The sequence below is a fragment of the Sebastes fasciatus genome, chromosome 7, assembly GCF_043250625.1.
Source record: "Sebastes fasciatus isolate fSebFas1 chromosome 7, fSebFas1.pri, whole genome shotgun sequence".
In the NCBI taxonomy this organism is placed as follows: domain Eukaryota; kingdom Metazoa; phylum Chordata; class Actinopteri; order Perciformes; family Sebastidae; genus Sebastes; species Sebastes fasciatus.
In genome coordinates, this window is record NC_133801.1 from 18752298 (window position 1) to 18765190 (window position 12893).

General features: G+C 39.9%; 1 protein-coding gene across 2 annotated transcripts; it reads right to left on the reverse strand.

Moving 5' to 3' along the window:
• Positions 1–232: 232 nt before the first annotated feature.
• On the reverse strand, positions 233–12352 carry pde9ac (phosphodiesterase 9ac). 2 transcript variants are annotated; one of them, XM_074642017.1, is made up of 20 exons: positions 12186–12352; positions 11637–11770; positions 9912–9982; positions 9232–9309; positions 8301–8344; positions 8087–8141; positions 7773–7843; positions 7548–7635; positions 7379–7457; positions 7212–7286; positions 7032–7118; positions 6710–6814; positions 5958–6040; positions 5533–5689; positions 4542–4655; positions 4206–4310; positions 3947–4075; positions 3768–3863; positions 2482–2566; positions 233–1699 (listed from the first exon to the last, which is right to left on the reverse strand). In XM_074642017.1, the coding sequence occupies exons 2-19, from the start codon at positions 11703–11705 to the stop codon at positions 2516–2518; spliced, it is 1557 nt and encodes a 518-aa protein (XP_074498118.1). In that variant the 5' UTR covers positions 11706–11770; positions 12186–12352; the 3' UTR covers positions 233–1699; positions 2482–2515. The 2 variants fall into 2 exon arrangements, with proteins under 2 accessions (XP_074498118.1, XP_074498119.1); XM_074642018.1 differs by lacking the exon at positions 2482–2566.
• Between the last annotated feature and the right edge of the window lie 541 nt (positions 12353–12893).

Here is a 12893-nt window from a genome sequence, read left to right on the forward strand (position 1 = left end):
AATAGGCACTTGCTGAGTGTTAAGGCCGCTTTGCATTAACAGCACGTGTCAGTAATCAACAGTATGGTTGATTATAGTAGTAATAGTATCAACATATGACAAAACAATCCCAACTCCAGATTTATTAACTAGCTTTTTCTGGATCTGTGTATCACATGGTCTTCATCAGTGACTAATGGCGATGGATCTGTTGACAAGCAAGCATTTCAAAATAGATGGAAAGTGTAATAGATGATATCATTACAGCTGCTGAGCTTGCATGGCAACAGATACATCCCCATGACAAATGAGCAAACTGACGAGGATCAGGGCCGGCTTAAGGCATAGGCCATATAGGCGGTTGCCTAGGGCGCCAACATCTGGGGCGTACTGGTCACCCTCAAAATAACAAAATGCAGGTGGGCGCCCTTCCTCATTTTCTGCATTGAGGTAACAAATAAAGAAAGAAAGAAATACACGTTTCACCTCTGTAACTCTCTTTCTCACTTTTTCATCTGCTGGGCCAAATCCGAATTTCGCCCAGGGCACCAAAAGGGCTAGAGCCGACCCTGAATACAATTGTGTAATGAAAGCTGAAAACTCCAGGGATAGTTAGTTGAGATTGTTTTGTCAAACTACTACAGTATATCCAAGGTCAGGAAGGAACTTTCATGTTCATCTACAGTAATATGTACCAAGTCATGTGGAGGTATGCAAAGCACAAATGAGGGGTTAATTTGTGTCCATTAATTGTATTATAATTACTATACTTTAACAGATATTTTCACTTTTTTAAGTCAGCAGGTCAGTTTTCACTTTACCAATGCACCAACTCCAAAGAGAACTCGCTTCACTTTATGGGATCATTGTAAGGTTCATATCAGGCTTATTTAAATTAGTGTATTATATAAGTGTAAGTGTTTAAGTGTATTTTTTTACTTTTCCCTGGTCAACATGTGTTGTTTTAAAATCTGTCCCAGTACAGAACTTACTATGAAAACATTCTGAAGACACTGACATGTGTGTTGTCTAACTTTTATATATAAAGACTCAGAGTGTGTGACAGATAAACAGACATACAGAACACAGTTTTACATCTATTGCGAGATATTAAAACCTTTTTTACAGGACACATTGGACAATACATGCCCCTAAGTGGCTTTATTTTCTGGAAAAGTGTCGAAGGTAAAAGAATACACGTAGACTGGTGACGGTGAACTGCACATTATGTGTGAACAAAAAGAAGTGAAGCTGCATTATTCTTTGGAAACACTCATATCAATCAAAAATGTGTTGCCACAGTGAGGTGAAAACATCCCACTATGCTGCAGCTGTTGTGTGCTTTTAAAATGCATGGTATTCAATCTTAAAATAGGGTTTATTTTTGGAGAAACTGGTCCTTCAAACTCTTGAGACACTATGAAATAAAATAAGAATAGAGAGAAGAACATACAGTAAACACCATACATATACAGAGAGGTCAGCAGGTCCCTCTCCGTTACATCCAGTGCAAAAGTCTAAGTCAAAGTTCAAGATATGTCACCATGACGCCTAAGTTTAGTTCAGTATGTAGCCAAGCAGTCTCTCTCTTTTCTCTCCCTTCTGTTCTTGATCCACCTGTCATCATCTTCACAACACAGCAGAGGATGTCTTCACTTCACCGAGGCCTCAGTCACTTGTTTTAAAGTCTTTCCTTGAGTTTGATCACAAAAGAAGACCCCTGCAATAAAATAAGAGGTTGGATTAGGTGCAGAAAAACAGCAGGATGTTGAGGAAGAAAGATGAAACTAAAACTAAAACTCATTGATTCATTGAGAGAGCTGTGCCTAGATCAGCACAAACCATGCCTGACCACCAAAAGTTAGGGTGGTTATCGTCCACCACATATTGAGGCTACTGGACTGTACTTTCCTTATAGCTGTGAGTGAGAATTGACCTCCCTGGAAAGTCAAAACTTACTCTAGTGGCAACTTCGTTCTATTGGAAAAATTCAATGTAAATTGATGGAAAAGAGGGTTGTAGTTTCAATTCATGAGCAGAAAATGTTTTTTCATTTTAAAAAAGGTGTTTAAGGGGAAAACAAATGAGCGACAATTTCACCACTTTGTTTTCATCGCAAAGAGAATCAAAAAGATGCTTATCTTTCTTTCTTGTAAGCTGGTGGACTTCTCTTTCTTTCATTTTATTTGTAGGCTGTTTAACTTCTACAGCACTTGCCAAGAATTTCTCAAGCCGAACCAATTTCGCTTGAGCCGACTAAACGGGATTACCCCCTCGGTTTTCCTTTTTTGTGAGTAAATTGATATGAACTCCTTGGTGCTAAACTTAAAAGGCGAATCCAAAGTGATGAAAGTGCTGCACATTCCTAAAGGTGTGGCTTTTGTAGATAGAGTTGAGTACTATATAGAGGAGAGTTGCTGAGGCCAGAGAGAGGCAGAGACAGAGCGCACTCATGACACTAAACACTAAAGCACAACCAAGGAGTCATTTGCTTTTACTTACACAGATATACCACCTCACTCACTCACTGCTGAGCTTACTTCTTCTTCCCGCCTAATGACATATTTTCAGCTTTTTTCTTCTGGGCCTCATTGAACAAAAGACACACCTTTATGTTAGCAACCGGTTTGATGGGTGGGTGTGAAAAGCTTAAATGACACTGTGTAGATTGATTTGGATTTGTTCTCTACGTCCCTTCTTCTCACAACAGGAAACAGGTATTATTGCTATTGTTTTAACCCCTTACACTCTGATTATTTTAAGTACCTTCAAGGCTATAGACATGTTTGAGACCATCACTGCATCTCAAACCAGCCCTATTCCCATCCTTGTTCACCGCATCCCCTGAGTTCACAATATGACATTTTCACTGTATGATTGCTGAAGAACAATAATATTCTGATGTTATAATTTTGCTAGAACCAAAAATGATGCATTTTGTTCAAAGAATTATTCCTTACATTGTTTATGGTGCTTATGGAGCAAACATTTCAGAGGCCATTCTTACCATAATAACTCTACTTTAGGAGCAACGGAAGTCAGATGGCGGCTGGCGGTACCACGGTTTTGCACTCTGCGACTCACGTTATCGCTGTTTCACAAGCGTGTTGGAGAACTACGGTGGCCTTCAGGTAACGGAAAAATATGAAAGGCTCTTTCTAGAACCGGTGTTTGGCGGTGCAATTCACCGTTTATTTCTTGGCTGGGACCAGTAACTCTGCTGGTTGCCTAGGGATAGAGCTTGTCGTATGCTACACAGATTACAAAGCGTCTGTAATTTTGGGCAACTTGTCAGAGCCAAGAAATAGTTCGGCACATAGCCCACCATAAAGCGGCGGATTGTCTTTTTTAAACATTGGTTTATGTTCGGCCGGAAAAAAAAGAGACATAAGGTGTTAATTGGTGAGCTATAGAGGAAGTGGTGGGCGGATTTTGTTACCATTTACATCTAACAAAAGCTGTCAGAGTGGAGTCAATCTTCTCATCTAACTCTCAGCAAGAAAGCAAATATTTCTTAAAATATTGAACTATTCCTTTAAATTATAATGTTTTCTCTCAAAGTTTTCATATTGTGAAATATCTCTTACTAACTGAAACACGGATATCTCAACTCCCCCTACAACTTACTCGTGACTATAGCAACAGGTGATGTAGTTTGACGTGTCTGTTTTTTTAAAAATAGTTTAACATAGTACAACATAAAGATGTGTGAGTTTGAACAAAGCTTGATTGTGCCGATAGATAGCCCGATAGGTCGATAGAATAGAGTAGAATAGATATGGTTATACCTCTGTCATGGCATCATCAATCTGTTTCAGCTCCTCATAGTGGTCCCGAGAGTCTCTCAAAGGTTGAACCATGATCTCCTCAATCTGAGGGAAAAGCTGTTGGACGACACAGTGAGAGCATTCATTGTTGATCAGTGTGTGTTGTAAAGGAACACATGTGTAAACACACACTGTCCTACCTTCATGACAGTCTCAAACATTGGGATGAGGACAAACTTGATGAATCCAATCTGAGCGGTGGGTTTGGTGACTTTATCTCTGTCCATGAAGGGAGCCACAGGGAGACCCTCGGACTTCTCCCTGTCACTCTGGGAAGCACACAAGTGGAAATGTTGTCTTTTAGCTATTGCTCACAGTGTACCTTTTCCTTCCTCTTGAGTTGATGACGGATTTAGATAATGGATTTCTGAGTTATGTGAATGCATTGGTTGAGGTCACCTGCATGAAGTACTCCTCCAATAGGCAGTCCACCCATGGCTCAGCGACCTCAGTTGGCCTCACTTCGTTGGAAATGTCACAGCACTTGATCAGAACCATCTTCAGCTGCATACACACACACGTGTACATACATACAACACAAAACACAGGAGCCTATTCATCATCAAAGCACATACAGCATCTACTGTATGTCTGAATACCTTCCCAGTTACTCTAATAGAATCCATTCGGCCTCTGCTGATCACAGCACACTCAACAGATAAAGGACCGCGTGTGTTGAATTCACAGTAAACAGCTGATGTCAGGTGGAGATGCAACGTGATCTCGTATACATACACATGTCACATGCTCTTCATTGGCGTAGTCAAAGGTGTCCATTTTTTGCTTGAAGGAGTCTAGTATCTCCCCGTGTCTGGCCATGTCGGTGGCCAGGATGAGGGTGATAATTGCCTGGAAATATAAAAAAACAAAGTCTATTTACATGACATTTGTTAAGATTTAAAATCAAAATAGTGTTCAGATTACTATGTTAAAGGGACCGTATGTAAGTTTTTACATGTATAAACGTTATTTTTTATTGCCAATGTGTAAATAAGTTGTAACCTAACCTAGAAAATCAGACTTTCCGCGATTTTCTGGGTTTTCTCTATCAGCCTGTAGACTGATGTGTGGACTAATGTGAAGAAAGCGCAAAGTTTTTTCTGTGAAAATCCAACGGATTTGACGTCTCGAGTGCTTTTACTCTCTTCAGCTCCGCTACAGTTCTAACAATAGCTAACGTTCGGTTAGAAATGCAGTCCGATAACGCCAACAAAGGACCAGCTCCCACCACAACTCAGACTCCAACACAAACTTCACGGAAGCACAACAAAAACAAAGTTATATCTAGTAAAGCCCGTCTTGCAAAACAGGAATGTAATCGGCGTCAGGGAAAAACTAGGATCAACATCGGCCGGGCCTTCGATTCATGGAGTGACCTTCGTTTGGTTTTGGGCGTCAAAACGGACCCCGAGCTATTAACATTCCGATTGGACAGGTAAGCTAACATTACTGCCAAGCATGTGAAATATATAGTGATATTGTGGTTTTAGCTCTCAATCCCGTTCAGTCTTGTGTGTGTCGCCTCACTGTTTTGACCGATGCTCGCTCGCGTCTATGTAGTGTGAGCACAAGCGTGAGCAACAGGACGCTGACTGACGTTGACTTAACAGTTGTCACTGTTAAGCAATTTCTGATTATAGAGCCCCTTTAATATGTCACAAGAATGGATTAAGGTAAAAGTCGGCATGCTTGTCATGAATAAACGAGTGGGAGTTTTACATCTCACCTGTCGGATCTGTTTGAATGCCTCAGGATCCACATTTGCAAAAATATTGCACTCAGGAAGAGACAGGATCTGGAAGGCCACAGCACAGTGATGGTTCTCCAGCGGAGATATGTCATTGTAGCGCACCGCCAGCTCTGTGCGGGCGTTGATTTGGTACCTGGTGGATGGGAGACATGGGTGAATGGATGGATTGATGGTATATTCCCATGAAGCTTGCCTGATAAGAGAGGTCCTCGCCTCAGACCAAAAACAACATGATAATCTTAATCAGCGTGTTTTCATACCTGAACTCTCTTCATGCTGAACTAGTTTCACAGTTCATTGACAGCAGTGTTGTGCAGAGGATGTCAAAACATACTGGGGTCAATGGGCGTCTGCAGTGCTACATCTGTCAACACACCTACAGACAGAATAGTGAGTCTTACGTGTTGTTGTAGCCGGGGTGGTCCAGGTCATGACACACTGCAGCTGTCATTAGGATGCCCATGTCTGTGAGAGTCAGCTTCTCCTGGACAACAGTGGGAATGAAAGGTGTTGTTACAAATTGTCCAAAAAATGGCAAAATGTCCTGTCTGGAAATTCATTAGTTGGTATTTCAAACCAATTAGACTGTTGTCAGGCTATTACATAGGCATTATTAGTCGCTAAACGCACCATAGATGTGGATCAATAGGGGCCTACTACACCCAATAGTAGGTTTTATCATCTATTCACATGGTTGATCACATAAAGAAAGTATAAAAGCACACAACGGTGGCCTCTAGCGACCATAGTAATCATGACAGGAGCAGAAGCATAAGGCACTGTAGTATTTGCATCCAACAACGTGTAGTTGTCTTTGAGTTCACAAAATAAATTTGAGTTATTTTAAGCCAAAACACAATGATTTCCCCTAAACCTAACTGACCTATCTAAAAAAAAGTGTTTTTGTTGCCTAAATCTAAAGATGCCTTGTTATTTGTTCAGTTTTACAATGTTAGAACGTGTTGCTTTTAAGTTTCGCTTTCACTTTTACAACGCAGTAGGCGTAGTAGGCCCCTAATGACCCAGATCTATGGTGCTTATAGCAACTGATAACGGCTATTTAATGGCGTGATATCAGTCGATTCGGGTGCTTGTAACAAAATGGTGTTTAATTGTTCAGAACTTGATGAACACACACAAACATGCTCCGTACCTGCAGGTTGCAGAGGTGAATCATGCCATACATCATCTGACTAACGCAGAAGCAGTGGCGAAAGTTGTGGAAAGGGTTGTTACGGTAGTTTTCCTGAATCCCCAACTAGAAGACAAGAGAATTATTCATTCAGCGACTGCAGAATCTGAAGTCAAAAGTATTTCCAGCCTTGTACAATTTAAAAATTATTTTGTTATCTGTGTCAGAACACTGATACTCTTAGCAACACCTCTAGTGAAAGCTTGTATGAAATCTGCACCATGTGCTTCGCAGTGTGCAGCATATCCATGGGCTTAGCTGTCCTTTACTGCTCTAACTTTACCAGCCAGCGTTTCAGTGTGATGGGGTTCATGTTGAATTCCTTCACCAGTCCCAAGTCATGGTACATATACTCCAAACAACTTAGCATCTGCAGCCGCAAAGGAAGAGAAAAATAAATCAGTCACTTGGATAATGGAATGGAAATGGCTGATTGAATTATGGAGCTGCAACGTCAACAAACCTCGTTGTGTTCCCAGTGCCAGACGTCAAATGTTGGCTTCTTGAGCGCCTCAATAGTCTCCTGAGACAGTGTGTACTGTAAACGCCAAATAAACAATCAGAACACCTGAAAAGGCTGCTGTTGAAGTTAGCTTTGTCCAATAGTAATTAAAGTAATAGTGGACATACCTTTGGGTAATTGGGGACATCTCGTCTAGGAGTGACCTTCTTCCCATCGTCAAAGTTGTATTTGCATGGACAGTTTACTCTGAATTTAAAAGGAAAGAAATCCAAACAAGTTTATTTGACCTGACTGTGTTTCTGTTGACATCTGTAAGTAAATTCTTATTCATTTCACCTGCCACCACCTCTTGAAGTCATCTCATCTCGTAGCTTCCTCAGATCATTTTTACACTTCTCAATCTCCACCACCTTCAAGCCCTCCACTGAAACAACAAGACAAGAAATTTCATTGCAGTTTAGCTGTATTTCATGTTTTATTTCCATCTTGGTTTTGCATTAGAAAGAGATTTTCTGGGGGACCCTTTCATTTAAACTATCTACTATAAAATGTACCACTTACGTTCCACTCTCTTTTCCAGCATTGCTAGCCTGTTGGTGACCTCAGTCTTCAGCTCGTTGATGCGAAAGGCTCTGTGAGTGGAAAGAATAGAAGACTGGCACGTTTCACAGGTTCACTGGTCATAATGACAAAATAAAACCGTAATGGGGCCTGCAAAATAAATGACACGTGAAAGAACTTAGCTGATTTCAATTGTCTCTATGGGTTGAAGCTGCTGTTATCATTGATAGTCCCTGGTGTCAGGTATGTGTGTGTGAGGTATGTGTGAGGTATGTGTGAGGGCCACAACATAACATAAACAACTGAGGCGTTACCTGCTGAACTGATCAGCCACCTGGGACAACACATTCTGAAACATGTCCTCCTTCTCTGCAGACAGAAATACACTCCAGATAAATCGTCGTGAAAGCAACCATATTCTCAGATTTTGTATTTTCAAGATCATTATTACTTCCACAGTAGATGCGTTGTTGATGCATTAATGTATGTGTTAGTTAGAGTGACAGCAAAATATAGCCGACAGCTTACCTCCAATTTGACCAGTAGACAGAGGGACAACTTTGTACAGAGAGCTGGGAGGAAATCAGAGGAACAATTTCTTTATATTGCTTTTTCCCCCCAAAGATTTACAGTTGACATAGCAATCGAGAGATGTGGACGCATGAAAGAACAAATTTGAGGATTTTAGACTCGACATGGACTTTAACACCAATGACTTGTGACTTCACTGTCCAAGTGAGTTGAGCCTTTTGAATTGAAAATACTTGATGCCTTCCCCCAAGCCCAAAGATTAAAAAGTATGTTCTTTAAAAAGTGTCACAAATCAATTAATTTCCCTTTATTTCATCAATCAACTAACGTTAACCCTATTCATATTCACTCCCAGCAAGTCAACACTTAATTCTCCAGGTCCACTTGACCATGAAGAACTAACGTTACGTTACTGAGCAACAGTTGGTACCAAAGATGATTGACTATGCGGTGGTCAACAAAAAACTAATTACAGTAGCAATTACAATGACACAGGTCCAAAATTACAGACGGAGACACAAATGGCATTACATTTGGTGAAGAGCGCATTATGACTTGTTTATGACTCAAAACTCAAAGTTTAGGACTTGGAACTCAAATCGGGATTTGAGTGCAAAGACTTGAGACTTACTTGTGATTTGCTAAACCATGACTTGGTCCCACCTCTGGAGAAATCTCACCACAAGGTTAATTTAGTTAGCTGTTGTGTAAATATGGTTGAAAGCTCTGGAACAGCTACAAAATGAACCTTATGGTAAGATTGTTTTCTCAGCTACTGTTACCAAGGTGAACCATGAAATGTCGATCTCAGTATATAAAGAGTTTTTGTTAAAAAAAAAAGATGTTGAGATTTAGAAAAAGATGACATAAATGAAAGGTAAATATGTGATTTCTATACAAATATAATGTGACAATGCTGGTATGTTACTTTGGAGAGTTGGTGGGCATGGTTGGGTCTATGGAGACCAAAGCTCCTTCTGGGTCAATCATCATGATGGCAGTCGTCCTGTACAAAGAGGATTAGAAGGTCAGTGAGAAAAGTAGAAATAAACATTCACTCCTCTTAATATTTCACACTATTTCTCAAACAATTAAGTCTTTTGAACTTTCTTTACCAATGGTGAGACAGCGTTAAATATCACATTAGAGTTAAACTGTAGTGATCTACATGCTATGAAAGTTATTAAGAAATATGTTTTTTTTTTCTTTTTTCGGCAGCTAACACAGCTGTGTCTGTGCATTGCCTAGAATGCAATATTTCCTATATTACAGAGTAGTAGTCAGTAGAGTAGAGTCAGTAAAGACTGGCTAAATGAAAGAGAAAGAGGGAAAAAAGATGCGTAAAAAGTTAATTTTCTTCAATAAAAGCAAAAAACAACGAAAGGCAATGATGATCTTGCTTTTATAATGTATTATTGTCTGCTTGTGTTCATGGCTAATGTCTGACTATTACATGCAAGTACTCATAGTTACTTGCTGCTTCACTGCATGAAATCTTGCTGTGTTGTATTATATTATTGTGCAGTTCCATGTGATAGTTCTCAGGTTTTAAGGGCCATCTTCAAGATCTACATGTGAATGAATAAATGAGGAGACAAAACAACACACCTGGGAATGTTAGATGAGGAACACAGAAGCTCCTTGATGTCACATGGGCTGCAGTGCCGACTGAACACCACCTGTGAGTTAAACACATTTTGTATTAATCCATACACGTATGATGGAAATGATGGCATAAGGCTTTTTTACATTGGCTGAGCATAGTAGTGGTATTATTTATCATCATGTCATATGTTTATGAGAAAACATGTGCCACAAAATGGCCCACAAAACCAACACAGTGCAATCTGTGTGTATCCAGAGGCACACCTCCACACAAACAGCTGCTGTGGTTTTCATATAAGGCCTCAGTGTTCTGACGGGGGCGGGAAGGTTATATCAAATTTCCTGTGTTTTTTAGACAACCGAATCACATGGGAAGGTAAAGTAAGGGTCAGCTTGTTTTATGGTTGAACAAGGTCAAGTCAGCAGAGAGAGAGAAAGAAAAGGACAGCTGGAGTGCGAGTGTTCATGGAGCTCTTGAAGACAGCAACATTATCCACGCCTGTCATGCAACCGGCCCAGTTTACAAGATGTAGTACAGTAGATTTCAAAATCTGTCTATGGAGGGTCGATATCAAAGAGTGGGCGCGTTTAACAATGTGCAAAAACAGTGATCTCACATCTTGAAGGGAGCAGGTGTAGCAGACAAACATTCAGTCTCAGGCCGTGGGCTCGGGGCTCTTCAACAGACATGTGTCATCGCCAGCTCTCTACTTGAAGCACTCTACATCACCAGATCAGCAAGTGTATGTCATGTATCTCAGCATGTTTGGAACGCTGAAACATGAAACTCAAGCCTTAAACCATTTCTCACGGCTGTTCACCAAGCTGAAATGGTCACCAAGCTGTTGCTGCGCTGGTTTTATGACTAAAAAGATGAAATAAGTCAGTGTTACACTTTATTTTTTTCTTTTATGTCACCACTTCGCTTAATTATTGCTTCTATAAAATAAAGCGTAAGGACTGAAATAGATCTAAATCCATATTTTCACTCATATACAACAGAGCTGAAACGAATGCTGGTGTGTGTGTGTGCGCTACTAGCAACAGGTGTTTGCTTCTGCCAGTAACACCTGTAAGGCTAACTGCATCACCATCTAATCTCCTCCTCAGGTGATGTTAGTCCGCTGGGAATACCTGCTATGTGGGTCATGAAGGCAAAATAAAAAAGGAAATATTGAATTGCCATAATTAAAGTTGTTTACTGTGAGGTTGGCTTTATAATTAAGCCCATTATTACATTCTTAATGTCTTAATATTGAATTAATAAATTAATAAGTAAATACATTTAGTGGATGAGTCCCAACTGCATGAATTAAAAATATTTTGGATTTTATTGCCAAATAATCCATACAACATGAATTCCAGTATCTTTAATTGATTGATTTAATTGACTACAGTTAGACACCTAATCCACCATACCATAGATATAGTTTTGCAACAACCTTCACGGTATACAGTTAACATTTTTTAAGTCACATTAAATATGTTTTTCCATTTATTCCCAATCCTATACAGTCACTGATGGCTGGCAAAAAAATAAATAAAAGAAAAAAGGCTATATCCTGTAAAGAAAAACAAAGCTTAACTTTATAGTCAAACCAGCCCATTTCAAACAGCAGAAAATACCTCTCCAAAATGTGTTAAGTCACATTATATTTATAATAAACAGGTATGTAAACAATAAGAAAGATCCCAGAAATACAGCATTTCAAATGGAAGTGGACCCACCTTTTGCACTTTCCCGTCCACATCCAGGTAAATGGTTTTAGGGGCATAGGAGGAGGAGCTGGAGCCCATGTTGACCTCCCGCTCCTCTCTTACACACCCGCAAATATTCTGGCTCAAAGCCCTGATCGACAAACCTGACGAGCCACGAGAGAAACAAATAAGTGGAGAATACAATTTTCTTTTCAGTTCCTTCATGCAGATACAGCTGACGCCTGATAACAACAATACATAATGACACAAGAAGATAAGAAAACATCAGCAACAGGTGAACATGCTCAGTTTTCTGTCAACAAATTTGAAATCCCAAGTTTACAAGAAAGAAAAAAAGAATAGAAATACAGAGGAATACAAATACAAAATACAAATATATATCAAACATGCTAAATAAACTGGCCATTAACATGCATTATTTTCCATAATACACAGCCAGTTTTCACTATGCAATCAAACAATAAAACATTTTCTTTCAATAAAACAAAAAGCAATAATTATACAGATACTACAGTTTTAAAATATCAAATGAATTGAGGAAAGCAACAGCTCACTCACAGTGTCAGCGACGCAGCTTCCCCTGTGGAGACCGGAGGTAATGTCCCAGGTGCTGAGGATGCAGCTGACTCACATGCAGACGCACAAACGCACACATAGGCACAGGGAGGAGAGAGAGGATGTGAGAGATGGGGAAGGTGAGGAAGGGTATGTGTGAGGAGAGCCAGAGGGGTATGGAGTACTATGAATATTACTGGCTCTCAAACTGGTTGCCAGGGGACAGTTACTATGGAAAAAAAAAACTCTAATGTCTTAAGTGGTGTAGGGCTTATACCTGCACTTGTCACACAAACACACTTCTTATCTATATAGTCTGTATCTCACAGGGAAAAAACATACAAGCATTATGGCTTTATCAAATACTGAACATAAACTGTTTACTACACATCTATCTGATTGAAACCTGGCTGGAGAATCACATTATGCCTGTTGAAAACAGACGTTTTCACTGGCTTGAAAGACACACACAAAACACTGATTAGAGCACTCAGCGATACATGGAAAATTATATCTTATCACGGGGGGGGGGACTCTACTTCTAACAGAGGGGGCCCTGATTTCAAGTGAGGCTTTGCTCTGTCAGTCAGCCACTGCGATGCATAAGGGCTGATTTGTATGTACAATATGTGTGAATGTGTTTTATGTTCATTACCATTGCCAAGGAGGTTGGTTTGTTTGTCTGTTTGTCATCAGTATTAGGGAAAAACT